The sequence below is a fragment of the Aphis gossypii genome, chromosome X (genome assembly GCF_020184175.1).
Source record: "Aphis gossypii isolate Hap1 chromosome X, ASM2018417v2, whole genome shotgun sequence".
Taxonomy (NCBI): Eukaryota; Metazoa; Arthropoda; class Insecta; order Hemiptera; family Aphididae; genus Aphis; species Aphis gossypii.
This window is the reverse complement of record NC_065533.1, coordinates 23255639-23270934: the sequence shown is the minus strand read 5'-3', so window position 1 is coordinate 23270934 and position 15296 is coordinate 23255639. Positions and strand designations below refer to the sequence as shown.

General features: G+C 37.6%; 3 protein-coding genes and 1 pseudogene across 3 annotated transcripts; 2 read left to right on the top strand and 2 right to left on the bottom strand.

The window, feature by feature from the left end:
- Positions 1 to 430: 430 nt before the first annotated feature.
- On the top strand, positions 431 to 1159 carry LOC114128988 (uncharacterized; annotated as a pseudogene).
- A 2362-nt stretch (positions 1160 to 3521) lies between these two features.
- On the top strand, positions 3522 to 4515 carry LOC126552431 (putative nuclease HARBI1). Its single transcript, XM_050207129.1, has 4 exons — positions 3522 to 3736; positions 3793 to 4079; positions 4141 to 4157; positions 4237 to 4515. The coding sequence occupies exons 1-4, from the start codon at positions 3522 to 3524 to the stop codon at positions 4513 to 4515; spliced, it is 798 nt and encodes a 265-aa protein (XP_050063086.1).
- Positions 4516 to 5387: 872 nt separating this feature from the next.
- LOC126552430 (uncharacterized) lies at positions 5388 to 6674 on the bottom strand (the record flags this gene model as incomplete). The annotated part of the gene is made up of 3 exons (XM_050207128.1): positions 6125 to 6674; positions 5870 to 6054; positions 5388 to 5579 (listed from the first exon to the last, which is right to left on the bottom strand). Coding segments are annotated over exons 1-3 (777 nt in total), but the record flags the coding sequence as incomplete, so codon positions are not given.
- A 3500-nt stretch (positions 6675 to 10174) lies between these two features.
- Positions 10175 to 10969, bottom strand: LOC126552429 (uncharacterized). The gene has a single exon (XM_050207127.1). The coding sequence runs from the start codon at positions 10967 to 10969 to the stop codon at positions 10175 to 10177; it is 795 nt and encodes a 264-aa protein (XP_050063084.1).
- Positions 10970 to 15296: the final 4327 nt, after the last annotated feature.

Below are 15296 nucleotides of genomic sequence, written 5' to 3'. Positions count from 1 at the left end.
GGAGTGGAAGTACAAAGTAATAACCACTCATTAATGATGTATGCAATTATAGCATTGTTAGTATTCTCCATGTTTCTTTTGGCATTCATATACATAAGTTATAAATGCAAACTGACCACTATGAGGGCCATAGGCCATCGAGCAAGAACTACGGATAACGACATATCGAATAGAGAAAGAGAAGTCATACATATGACGTCATCGGCAAAGGGAATGGGGTTAAGGAAAGCTACTAGGTGACACACCAGATAGGCTAGCCCTAAGTAATATGCCGCCCTTACTAAAGAACAAATATAAATGTATAAATTAATATATAGATATTTAGATATAATAAGGAATAATTTAATAATATAATATAACTTAAAAGTAATAATATAAGTTATTACAATCACATAAATGTATAAGTATGTACTAAATATAAAAAAATAAATATGAAAATACAATCACTAATACAAAATGTTTAATTATACAGAAAAGAGACACATAAATTCATAATTATGGACTTCGAGTTCTCAATGGTGAACAAGACAATCATGGTTGTCATCTCCGGAGCTATATCCAATAGCTTAGACCGATTTAAGATTAGGAAACTGGAGGGACGACCTCTTTTGCTACCACTTAACGAAGAAGCTCGACCTATGGGTGAGACGGAGCTTCAGGTGGCAATAAGAGAGATAAAAAGAGTGTTCAGAGTAAAAACTGATCTGAGAGATGCTTGTCTAGACCAATTAAAGCAAAGTTTGAGTTCAACCAGGAATAATTTGACTAAGGGATATATTGACAGTTATATACGTAGAGGTAATAAGGAGAATGTGATAGTAGTGTGGAACGGACATTCGGACAAAAATATTTTAAAAAGATTAGATTTAGACCATTATCCTATGTTAAACATAACGTGTTACGATAAGTATTTCAATAAAAATTTTTATATTCAGTTTGAAAAATTAGGCAATAAAGAAATAATTTTCGAAGTAGATATCGGTACATATAATAAAACAGGAAGGCTACTTAATTAGTAGAGACCCATGATATAATATGTAAAAAGAAACACCATACTACGTATGCGCATGATCCGAGAATGGATGTCAAGTATACTAAATGTATATTTGATTATGTGATACGGAAACAGCGATATGAAAATCTAATAAAACATTTCTAAAAATATATATAAAATAAACAATACAAAAGTATTAATAAAACAAAAACAACGGTTACATTAATAATCAAAATACGAACGTAAAATTCTTTTTCAAAATTCATAATTCTATAAATTACAATCAACTCTAAAAATAATACGTATACATTAATAATAAAAATATACATAATTAGAATCTAAAAATAAATATAACAATAAAGATATCAAATATAAATAATTATAAATTTAAACATACAAATTAGATAAATCATATTACATTACATATATGTTATCATATTTTATCAACTATATTAATCAACTAAACGAAATATACATTAACTCTAATAAATTAATGACTATATTTAGATAATTAATTATTAGTTATGATTCACATAATCGAAATATAATACTAGACAATGAGCAATTACTCGGCAATGAACATAGAAAACCAATTTCATATTAATGGAGAATGATATTAACACTTGATTCAATAGACCGCTATGAAAATAATATCGACCTACGAGGATGAAACTATATTGAATGATTGAGCATCCAAAGATGTATGATACGATGACAGAGAATTTGGTGAACCATACTGTTTGAATTAAACTATTACCTCGAATAATACAAAATCCACGAGATATATTGAATTACAGTAGATAAATGTATGTCTAGAATGAATGATCAGGTAAAACGAAGTGGTTGGGCTGTACGAAACACCTATCGACGTAACATTTGACATATGATCGATGGGTGGATTCTATGGCATCCCCAATGAGTAAAGAGTGATCAAGTAAACGTATTAACATAATCAATTAGGGTTTTGTCAATGTGGACGACGTACTTCAAATGATTAGTATGTCATTCCATGGGCAGCGATCTTGATTGAGTAAATAAATAAAAATAACATACAAACTGGAATAATAATAAATATATATATATACACTTAAATTTAAGAAAACATACTGTACGAATAAGTTACTATTGGGATATGGAAATAAATTTGAATTATGGGGAACCTTATAGATTTTGTATTACTAATATATTATAATAAGTAAAGATATTATTTGTATTAATTAATTTACCATATAAGAAACTATTGTAATCAACGCATTATACTAACCACATATTTTATTGGAATTATCAAATCAATTATAATCACTATATTGTACTATTTACTAACACTATATTTTATTGTAATCACAATTATAAATTATAAGAAAACTAACCAACATATTTAAAACATAGAATTATATAACCAAATATTTAATCTAACCATATAATCATTAATTATATTATAATCAATCCATATTTAATCAAAACTATATATACAACATATACATCATATATTCATATTATATAACGAAAATACTTTAAATGTAAAAGCATACAGAGAATTGTAATGTATGTCTTATATCAATGACTTGTAATCGATTATTGTAAACACTATAATATTGTAATAATTTGTAACTTAACCATTTTGTACTGAACTTTGAAAGATTTCTGTCTTTGAGACATAAACCTTTTTTTTTCGTGGGGAGGTGCAACGTGCTCTGATACTTATATTAAATATAATATATAAATTACATACCATAGCCAACAATAACCTAACATTGGGGGTGCAACAGACACTTTTTGATGAGGGTGTAACAATTATTCTTATAATTGGATTCTAAAAGTGAGCAGGTGATATCAAGTACAGATTTTCTTAACCGTGAACGATTAACACATTGACGTAGCAATTGTCGATCATCAGTGGCGGCGGAACGGCGTGAGAACGCTAGCCGCAACGAAAATATTATATTATAACAATTATATTATGCGGCGGCATCGTGCAGGGTCAAAGGCAGATCATCACACGTACGCTTGCCACCCGGTAGAATAATATAGAATATAATTACCACCCGATAGAAGAATATAGATGTCAAAATGACGCACGTCGTCGTTCAGATAACGCAAAGCGTGGGAAGAAGCGGATGCAGGTGCAGATGACCATCAGGGACCTGAAGGTACCGCGGGAGTCCCTGGACGATATATAAGGGGGCCCAGATTAGGCACATTTCAGACGTGATCCACCAGAGTTAGCGCAAGCACCTTCACGTCACCCAGTTTAATATTTTATGTCTCCTGGACTTAGAATATTTTTCACAAGTTTTATTAAATTAATTAATTGGACTTAGAATAATTTCGAGAGTTCAATTATTTCACAAAACCTTTCCAAATCGACATCATTCAACTGATTGTACGTGGCACGTTACAGGTTTAAGGAGTTTTTATCCTAAATAAATATTCACAGTAGTTATCAATTACACATGTCATAAGAATAATATTACATCTATTAATATATTGTTTTATATTATAAAATATATTTATTTAATTACTAAATATGGATACTTCATCAAGTTCAAGTGATGATGAACGTGTAATTGAATTTGTGAGTAGACTTGGAAGAACAAGAAAACCTAGAATTTTTCGTAAACGTGCAGATCATTTTATTGAATGGGATGAAAATGAATTTTATAACAGATGTCGTTTAAGTAAACGATGTGTTAATACTGTACTGGACCTTATAGCATTTAAAATTGAATCTCCCACTAATCGGTAAGAAAAAATTAAATATTAAAAAATAATACAATTGATTGGAAATCTTTATTTAGAAACCATGCAGTAACATCGTCACAAATGATTTTATTCACAATTCGTTTCCTTGCGTCTGGTTGTATGTTAATCACTGCAGGAGATTTTGCAGGAATTCATAAGACAACTGCTGGAAAATATATATGGAAAGTTTTACAGGCAATAGCTCAATTGAAAAAAAAGTTTTTGATGTTTTCTAATGATCCAGTAGTTCTTCAAAGTATTAAAAAAAATTTTTATTCTAGTGCGAAATTCCCAAAAGTTGTTGGTGCATTGGATTGTACTCATGTAAAGATACAATCACCTGGTAACATTTTAATGAATAATAACTAGACTTGATTAAATTATTAAAAACATTTATATAATAGGTGGATCAAATGCAGAGGTATATAGAAACAGGAAGCAGTTTTTTTCATTAAATGTTCAGGCAATTTGTGATTCAAATTTAAAATTTCTTGACGTAGTTTCGCGGTGGCAGGGGTCAGCACATGATTCCCGAATTTTTCAACATTCAAAAATGCTCACGTTTTGAGAATGGGGAATTTGGGGATAGTATTCTCATAGCAGATAGTGGATATCCTCTCAAAAAATATTGCATTACACCACTGTTGAATGTGGAAACTCCCGCAGAAAACTTGTTTAATGAATCACAAATCAGAACAAGGAATCCTATAGAAAGAACGTTTGGTGTGTGGAAAAGAAGATTCCCAATTCTATCTACAGGGATTAGATTAAATATATGAAAAGCACAATGCTTAATCATGGTGACAGCTATTTTACATAATATTGCAACAATAGAAAAAGAACAAGTACTACCTCCATTACCAGTAGAAATCGAAGAAGCCATTAATTTTGTAAATAATGTTCCACATAACATAGCACTTAACCGTATTAATAATATTAATAATAATAACATTAGGTATTCATATATACGTTACTTTGAAAATTTATTGTAAGTATTACAATAACACAAGTCAAAACTAATACAAATAAACAAAGTAAAATATTAAAATATTTAATAATAATAGGTAATAATAATAATAATAATAATAATTAACAAACATTTAAAACTAGGTATCACATAAGTAATTAAATTTGTATAAAAATATAGTATGTATTGTAATAACACTATTAATAAAAAAAAAACAAAACAAAATATATGTATAGTAAAAATTATTTGTAAGTTAGCAATAATTTGCTACCTATTTAATTATTATAAAATATTAAAATATATAAAATAATAAACTTTAAAGACTAATTAACAAACATTAATAACAATCACATAATTAAATTAACATACCTATCACAACTGTGTCATATTTTCCTATTTTTTTTACTTTTTGGCATTAAATGTATTTATTCATCATTTGATTTTTATTAGGTATTCATTTTTATTACTTAAGCTAATACTGTAATAATAACAACATAAACTATTTAATTAACAATATAATATAATGTATTAAAAACAATAAAATACCTAGATACTTTTAAACTTTTTACTTTGTGTTACTTAAATATATTTGCTTACATATAAAATATACTGTGAACGTGTGAAATATGAAATAAAGCCTTATTAACCTAATATAACTTAATTTATTGATTCTAATTTTCTTTTTTTAATTTGTAGCTCAACTTGTAGTATTTCTATTTCAATAGCATGTTTTTCTTTCATTTGCAGAATTTCAAGCTGAATTTTGTCTTTATTTAAAGAGGCAATACCTAATTTTTCATCTGCAAGGTTGCACCATTTTTTATTGGTGGTTGTGCCAGTATACTTTTTTGGTTTTTCATTAATAGTACCATGGTCCTATTAAAAATAGATAATAATAATAAAATGTACTATTATAATAATATGATGCCTATATAAAAATGTGTACAACTATTAAAATAATGATAAATTTTTTTGAGTAATATTTTTTATTATAATATACTTAATAAAAGCACAGATTGTAGCTACCTATACTTTAAAGACATTAAATCACAAATATTCTGTACTAACTAGGTACTTAGGTATTATATTAATGTTACGTCTATTAATTTTATGTTAGATATGTCTTTTATTATTGTATTAGTAAACAATTATAAATGCTTAATTACCTGTGAAAGATCTGAAGATGCAGGTATATTTATGATTAATGGTTCAGATATTTTAGTTTTCAATAACGCTGGAGAATAATCGTTCCAATTTTGCTTTCCAGGATAACTTGACATTGAATCGAAAACTGTTTCTGAAGTTGACTGCTTGTTAATAACATTTTCATTTTCCTTATCATTACCATTGTCTTAAAAATATATGTATATATAATTAAAATATAATACATCTATTAAATGAAAGCATACAATATAACTAACCAGATTCATCAGTTAAATCGCAATCAAATTCTGCATCATTTCCGGTTGCTTGAATATTAATAAGGTCGAGAGTTTCTATTTCAGATTGACTATAAATGATAGAATTTTTGGCTGGTCCACCTCCAGTTCCTTTTAAATATGATTTTTCAGAAGTCACTTTTTGTTTCAGTGTTTTTTTTAAATTATCCCATTTCTTTTTTAAAATATTTACAGGACGGTGTTCAAGAGATCTATTGGTGCTATTGAATTCATTGGCTAAGTCGTCCCAACTTAACTGTTTCTGTTTCCAAGTCAATGAATCAGATTTCTTACACTCAATTTTATTCCATCGTTTATGTACTAATGTTTGTAGAAGTTCTACTTCATCAGAAGTAAAATTTGCACTTCTTTTGGCCATCATAAGTAACAAATTAAATATATTATGATTACACTTTATTATTACACTACATTAAATTTTATTATAAGTCAATAGGTAATTAACTTCGGTGGCTACGGGCAACGACAAAAGGAAAAATTTAAAATTAAAACTTTAGTTAATACGATGATAAGTGATAACAATGTTAACATGCTGTGGAGGTCCCAGGTTATCACCGGAGCTCCTCCAACTATACTACTGGATTAGGACGAGGGCGCTTGGGGGTGAAAAAACAACACGTCTCGATGTTTGCGATGTAGCGCAGTTTTTATTTATTAAAAAGAAAAAACAAAAAATAGTTTGCTTTCTTATGAGTGGAGGAAAGCGGAACCACAGAAAAAGAACTTGACGGTCGGTCGAGTGGTTTCTTCGTTTTTGGTCGAACAAAAAAACAGGACGATTTTATGGAGGTAGGTGGGAGAACGCGCTGTGCAGGATGTCTAGCGGAAGAATGTGAAGAAGGTAAGGTCGGAAGGCGGTCGCCGTCCTGAGCCAAGAAACCACTGTGACCAACCGCCTTACAATGTTGCCGATGTCGGAGGGAAATTATGTGGCGGCGGCTTGCCACATTACTCCCCCCCGCCAAAGGAGACAATGGTAAACGTTGTCGATGTCGAAAGCCCGTCGATTGGCTGCCTGGCGTAGGAGTGATCGACGATCGGGTCGTCGCGCAGGACGAATGCCGGCTTGAGACGATCTACCGAAATCCATGCTGTCCGATTGTCCAGCTGTAACTTGAAGACTTTGTCTCGACGTTGAAGTACAGCGTAAGGCCCTCCGTAACGAGGTTGAAGCGGCGCGCGCTGCGCGTCGATGCGATCAAAAACGTGGCTGACGGTATCCATTTGCGTCGGTATGAAGACGCGTCGAACCGGATCGTGGTTGGCCCCGGGTGAGAGTCGAAGATTAGCCATGGACGCCTTGAGTGTCGTGACGAAATCGTGGGTCCTTGCCTCCGGAGGTGCCGCGTGGAAAAGCTCGCCAGGTAACCGCAGCGATGTTCCGTACACTAGCTCTGCGGGGGTCGAATCGGTGTCTGGCTTGATGGTGTTGCGCAGCGCGAGAAGGACGACCGGCAGATGTTGCGACCAATGCGGCGACTCGTGAGCAGTGAGTGCCGCCTTGAGTGTCCGGTGAAAACGCTCGACCATTCCGTTCGCCTGCGGATGGTAGGGGGAGGTGTGGACGTGTTGAATCCCGAAGGCGGTGTTGAGAGCTCGCATAAGTTCGGACTCGAACTGTCGTCCCTGGTCTGTGGTGATGACGTCCGGGACCCCGAAACGGGAGATCCAATTCGACACGAGTGCAGCGGCGACGGTGTGAGCACTCATGTTGTCGACGGGCCATGCTTCAGGCCAACGCGTTAAACGGTCGACGCAGGTGAGCAGGTACTTGGCGCCGTTCGACGGTGGTAGCGGCCCGACGAGGTCGAGGTGGATATGGCCGAAACGTCGATCCGGTGACGCGAAAGATGCGAGCGGCGTCGTCGTATGCTTGTGCACCTTGGCTTTCTGGCACTGCTGGCACATCTTGACCCATCGCCGTATCTCCCGATCCATACCTGGCCACACGAAACGGTCTTTGACAATTCGAGCGGTGGCCGCGCTGCCGCCATGCGCTTGCTGATGTAAAGTGGTGAAAACCGCGCGTCTATGTTTTCGCTGAACGAGCAATCTTGATCTGTTGTGTGCTATGTCGAAGTAGACCGGTCCATTCGTTGTTTGTCGTGCGTCGAGTTCTAGCGATGATTCCGTTTTTCCGGTGATTATATCTTGTAGTTCCATTCGTTGGCTTGGTCAATTGCCATTGGTTGAGATCGGGAAGCCCGTGGTCGAAAATCGCTAACTCCAGCCGGGACAGCGCGTCGGGTATTGTGTTGCGTTCGCCGCTGACGTGTTCGATTTCCTCAAAGTATTGAGATAAGAACGCGATGTGGCGTGCCTGACGGTCGACAAGCTTTTCCGTTTTCTGTGAGAACATGAATAACAGCGGTCGATGATCCGTTCGAAGCGTCGTGGGTCTTCCCTCGATGGAGTGGACGAAATGACGAGTGGCGAGGTATGCCGCAAGTAATTCGCGATCGTAAGTGCTGTACCGTGTCTGCGCGCCGGAAAGCTTGCGCGAGAAAAAACCGAGCGGTTGCCAATTGCCTTCGACACATTGCTCGAGAACTGCCCCAACGGCGATGTTCGACGCATCGGTGCTGAGACGTAACGGCGCGTCGCTCCGCGGGTGTACCAGGCGCGTGGTGTCGGCGAGTGCTTCACGACAAAGTCGAAATGACTCTTCAGCCGCGTCGTTCCAACTGAGCGGGCCATCACGTCCTTTCACTGCAGCAGCGATGTCATACAGAGCCGCCTGCAACTTGGCTGCGCCCGCGACAAAACGATGGTAGAAATTCAGTGAGCCGAGGAAGCGTTGCAACTCCTTTTTAGTTTGCGGTTGCGGCCACTGCCGAATAGCTGCCGCGCTGTCTGGGTTGGGGCGTAGGCCTTGCGCATCGACGACGTGGCCGAGAAACGTGAGCGTGCTAGCGGCGAAAACGCATTTGCCCGGGTTGATGGCTATACCGAATTCTTCAAAACGCCCGAGAACCGCGCGGACGTGCTCGACGTGTTGTTCGGCGTTCACAGATGCGATGAGCACGTCATCAACGTACCCGAAAACGAAATCAAAACCGGTGAGAATCGAGTTGATTAACCTTTGAAAGGTTTGTGCCGCGTTGCGTAGGCCAAAACTCATCACTGGGAACTCAAAAAGTCCAAACGGCGTGGTGACGGCGGTCTTATGTACATCGCCGGCGGCGATCGGAACTTGATTGTACGCGCGAACCAAATCGAGTTTCGTAAAAATCGTTTTTTAGCGAGATTGGCCGTAAAATCGTGAAGATACGGTAACGGATACCGGTCCGGATGGTAACGCTGTTCAGTCGTCGTTAGTCCCCGCACGGTCGATATGAACCGTCCTTCTTAGGCACCAGGAGCAAAGGACTCGCCAAGAGCTGGATGAAGGTCGGCATATTCCCTGCTTCTGCATGCGGTCGAAATCGCAGCGAGCGATGTTGAGCCGGTCGGGCGGCAATCGTCGTGGGCGGCGAGAGGGGGGGGCCCCTAGTTTCGAGTACGTGTTCCACTCCATGCCGGAAGATTTCGGGAACGGGTGACTCACGGGTCACGCTTGGAATTCCTGCAGTAAAACATCCCAGTCACGGGCGCGAGCGACGGTGAAGAGTGGAGCGTTCGACGGAAGCGACGTGGTTACTGCGCATGTGACTGTTCGTTTGTCAGTAGGGTCGACGAGGCGTTGGCGCCGAACGTCGACGAGGAGGCCGAAATAATGTAGGAAATCGGCACCAATGATGGACCGGGAGACGTCGGCCATCTCGAAGGTCCACGAAAAGGTGCGCGAGAGTCCAAGGTCGAGGTTGAGTGTCTTCGGGCCGAAAGTTTTAATACGCGTTCCGTTGGCAGCTGTGAGGTTTACGTCGGAAGGTTGGCGCGATCCGACACTCGGCGGAATCACTGAGATTTCGGCTCCGGTGTCGATGAGAAAAAGCTTGCCGGAGCGAAGGTCGTTGATATGTACCCGCGTTGAGTTGTTCACGACGTACAGGGCGGGTGTCCTGTGCGCGCCGCCTAGTTTTCCGCAGGCGTGGAGTCGTTGTTGTTCTGCGGCCGAAAATTGCACGGCGGACGACACTTGCGAGCATCGGTGCCGTATGTTTCGTGATAATAGCAATTTCGAGACGGCGGCGGTTGGCTCGTTCGTGCTGGGGATCGTTGTCGTTGTCGCTGAGGTCCCAAGGATGAGCTGACCAATTGCGTTAATGTCTGCATCTGCTTTGCCAGTGCGGCAACGGTTTCAGCGAGGTCCGCGGATTGATTTCTGCTAACTGCGTCGACGTCCAACGGGTTGGAAGCGTCCATGATAAGGTCTGCACGCGAGACTAGCGTGTCGAGCGAGGCGTCCAAGCTGACGAGGGCGACTCTGACGCTTGATGGCAGTCTTTGCAGCCAGAACTCCTTCAGAGCTTCTTCGCCTATGCCTGGTGGCACATCACTGCGCATATCGCGGAGCAGTTGTGACGGTCGTCGGTCGCCTAAGCCTCCGGGTCGGACGAGATCTCGGTACTTAGCGGAATTTGGCGTTGCGAATGCTTCGATGAGCCGGGTGCGAATTGCTTCGTATGACGCGGATGTTCCAAGTAGGTCGCCGACGATTCGGATTATCGTCTGGTCCAGTGCTCCGACGACGTAATGCACTTTCAACGCGTTCGAGGTGATGCGTTGGGCGGCAAACATGGCTTCTGCGTGGTTAAACCAGTATGTGGGTGATTGACTCCAAAATGTCGGGAGGCGGAAATTGGAGACCTCGTCTATTGCGGGCGAAACAGTTGCGTTATCGGTCGGTTGTTGCGGGTCGTTGTTCATGATGAACGAGCGAAAAAAAAAATAAAATTGAAATAAAACGCAGTTTATAAGTTTTTATTTATTAAAAAGAAAAAACAAAAAATAGTTTGCTTTCTTATGAGTGGAGGAAAGCGGAACCACAGAAAAAGAACTTGACGGTCGGTCGAGTGGTTTCTTCGTTTTTGGTCGAACAAAAAAACAGGACGATTTTATGGAGGTAGGTGGGAGAACGCGCTGTGCAGGATGTCTAGCGGAAGAATGTGAAGAAGGTAAGGTCGGAAGGCGGTCGCCGTCCTGAGTCAAGAAACCACTGTGACCAACCGCCTTACAATGTTGCCGATGTCGGAGGGAAATTATGTGGCGGCGGCTCGCCACAATGCCGGCTAATCATGGAACAATAAATAATGTATAGTTATTTTGAAGATTAGCTAAGTGTAAGATTGAAACGAATTGAACTACATGTTTACCTTTAAGGTTCACCTTAATCATACATTTTGGTTTAACTTAAGCATAAGATAAACCACTATTGAAATACCGGCCCTTAAAGTAACAACATAGGGTTATTTCTGCTAAACATAAATTTGTAATGTAAGATGTAGGTTAGATAGAAAAATTAAATTATGAGTTCACTCTATATTTATGTTATAATCTTGAGTGTGGGAAATGCTTGCAAATAATAATATTATTGTGTACGACATTTAATAAAAAATAGTCTTATGTACGATATTATTATAACATTAAGTACAAAGTAGCAAAAAAATATTTATTTTATTAAAAAAAAAAAAAAACTGACAGTTTTTGACTAAATCAACAAGGTATTATTTTTTGTCAGTCTTAAGAAGAACATAAAAGACCCGAGTGTGCTGTCTCTATCACATATTAAGTGCGTAACAGAACGGATTTATGTTCAGTAGTTTTCATGCAACTTTTTTTATTTAAAAAAATGTTTTATTGAAGATTTTATGAGTATTATACCAAACGATCAAAGAGTGAGTCAGTACGCTGATTATTTAACTGATACGTATATTTCGGAAAATTCTATATTTCCGCCAGTTATTTGGGCAAAATCGTCTTCTTCGTTATCAAGAACCACTAATGCATGCGAGTCTTTCCACTCTCATTTCAAAGAAAACTTTTATAAAGAAAAGCCTAATATATTTATGTGGCTTAATATCATAAAGTAAACTCAAACAAATATTTATTGTAAAATGAGAAGTATACATGTACCAAAAAAATCAAAGGATTACCGAGCAAACAAGCGTCGTGGAGCAATCGACGATGCAATTATTAAACTACAAAACGGAGAAATGTCTAGGTATGTACCTAATTACAAAAAGTGAAATAATTATTCATATTATATCTAATTTTTATTTTCTTCCAACAGGTATTCATTTGTTGCTGAGATGTCTTATAATTATAAAAAAATGTAATATTATTTACTGCAGTGATTTTAGTATTTTACTATATTTTATATCTTTTATTTTACATATTATATTATTAACTAATTTATTATTTTATTAATAGATTCATGTATTTTTATCGACATGCATACTTTTTTATTATATTCATTATCTTTTTACTATATTTTATATTTTACATATTGTCTGGTTGCGTTATCACCAATCCCTTTTTATTAACTAATTTTTCATTATTATTTTATTTATTAATTGATGCATTTTTATTGACGTGAGTACTTTTTATTATATTAGTTCTCTTTTTAGCCACCTGCCAACTTCAGCGCGTACGGTGTATTATTATATTACAATTATACTTTAAAATTTAAATATTTGATTTGTTATTTTTCTTTTTTAATTTAATATTCTGATAAAGAATGACGATTTTATTATTTTATTTATTGGAGGAAAATGGACAGTGGAGGAAAATGGTATTTCGTTTTTGGAGGAAAATGGCTACGGCCGGAGCAGTTGCGCCGGGACCCGGTGCTGTGGGCCGCCTACAACCGCGGGTGGGACGACCGCACGGCGGTATTCCGCAGTGTGATGGACGTACCACCCGTGGAAACGCACCGGTCTCGGAGCCCGAGACGGCAAGCACCACCAGCGGGTATGCCGCGACCGCCCGCGATTTCCCCGTCTGCGCACCTCTTTCGCCCACCCCCCTACTCTTGATGGCCACGCCGGTCCCACGGCCGCCGGTTCTTTTGACAGCACCAACAGCGATGACAACGGCGACGACACCGACGACAACAGCGGTGACAGCGACGACGACGGTAGTGACATCACCGCCAGCGAGAAACTACCGCCAACGCCGAAACGCGGCCAGGATGGCTGAGTTCCGGTCAGCGAAGAGGAGGACCGCCGGGGACGGGCCATCACAACAGTTTCGACTGCAAAAGGCGACACCAACCACCACCCCTACGTCATCAACCACCAACCCCCCGTCACCAACCACCATCCCAACGGCACCAGGTCCACAGCCCACGGAGGAAGCGATCTCACCAGTCGCCGAAGCCACGACGCCGGAGGTAAACATACCTACCGGAACAGTCGGAACCCCGGAACAGCCAACACCCGCCCCACAACACCGGAGGATATGGATATATCGCCGGAGGAGGAGGCGGAGCTGTCACGAGGACCCGCGTCAGCCCATCTGCTACAACTGTGCACATAGGAAAACCATCACTGTCAATATCTCCATTTTCTATAGCTAATTTTCGTTCTTCTTCGCCAGCAATCTTCATAACGTTCTCAGCTATTTTGTGAATCTTTTTTCCAATAATATTATGATTTCTTATAAAACGTGTTACTAGTCATGCTTGGAATGTCCATTGTAGCACAAATTTCTTCTAGCTGGGAATGGCCGATTCCTATAGAAATTGAACCACTCACAGCAGCTTCATTGATTGACATGTATGATTTTGGTCTTTCTTCTTCAGACTCAATAATACGCATTATCTTACACATTTTACACGAAAACGTAAAATTTGATCGTAACCCAAATCGTCTTTCGTATAAGAGTTCCATGTCCATGAAAGTACAACCACAACCACCTTCATATACGCATTTAGAAGAACATAGTAAGTTAAAAATTCACACAAAAATTAAAAATGTAAAATGTATATTATGTACTTCACTAGAAAAAAATGTATTAAAATAGAAAAAAAATAATAATTAACTTATAAAGAACTTATTAAGAACTTTGTAAAAATCGTGAACACGAGAAAAAATTCAAACACCACGAATAAAAGCACGACAGTAAAAAAAGCCATCGACAACGTTCGACAATCGTGCGACGAATGATTCTTTGATTACAGAGACTTCTATTAATATTGTTGTTCATCTTATATGAAGGGATATAGATACCGATAAAAAAATATGATTGGTGGAATTCGAGAGATTTCCCAGAATATTTACTAACATGCTAGATACGCAGGAGTTATAACATAGACAGAAGAGACACGGGGGAAGGGTATAGTATATTAAGTCACAATTATTTTTTTATTATAATTTTAAAATATAATATCAGATAAAATAATATAGTATATGTATATAAAAACCATATTGACCATTATTGTAGTATATAAGCTCTAGAAAAGCGTAAAACAAAATCTTATACACACTATGGTTGTGACCTCCAGTGTAGAATATCTTATTACAATTAAATGAATATTATTTTTTATTATTATTATCTTAAAATGTGTAAAATAATATTGTAAACTGGTCATTATGGACTCAGTAACCCAGACAAATACATTAAGGACTTGTGACTTCCAATATCATTTTTGAGTATTCTAATACAACTTTTATCGTGTTTCGGTATATCTAAATAAAAAGTGTAAATTTAAACGTATCCAACAGACTCCAATACTGGAAGGGTGTACGTTGTCTGTGAAAAACGAAATATTAAATATTTTAAAATCGCCTAATAAGCAACGTCCAACAGCTGGATGGTAGAAATATAATATATTTATGCACTGATGTGTATCAAATATATAGAATTATTGTGAGTATCTATATTGCATTACAGACCATTTTGTCAGTTTTATGTACACAATTAATAGTACTCATATTATAGTTTATTTTCAGACAGACATATATAAGGAAAGATGTGTTTTGCGTATCTTATTAGTTATAATATGTATATGGAGTTTATCCTCTGCAAGAAATAATTTTAGCATATCCACTTTATGGAAACATAAAAAAACATATAAAACACAATTGATTATGTTATTCTGCCGATTAGATAAACACTTGTTATTACTTTGATAGTCTCAAACATTTGTCTTCCATGTACCTACCGAATATTATTCATTATTAATTTATTATTGTAGTTCGTACTGACCCTACTACTCCACTACTATATATATTACTTCATTAATACGAATTTT

Bases quoted from the DNA above. Each gene is read 5' to 3' on its own strand.
- LOC126552431 (XM_050207129.1), top strand. From the start codon at position 3,522: ATGGATACTTCATCAAGTTCAAGTGATGATGAACGTGTAATTGAATTT. The intron at 3,737-3,792 runs GTAAGAAAAAAT...ATCTTTATTTAG, and splicing joins ATTGAATCTCCCACTAATCG to AAACCATGCAGTAACATCGT.
- LOC126552429 (XM_050207127.1), bottom strand. From the start codon at position 10,969: ATGAACAACGACCCGCAACAACCGACCGATAACGCAACTGTTTCGCCC.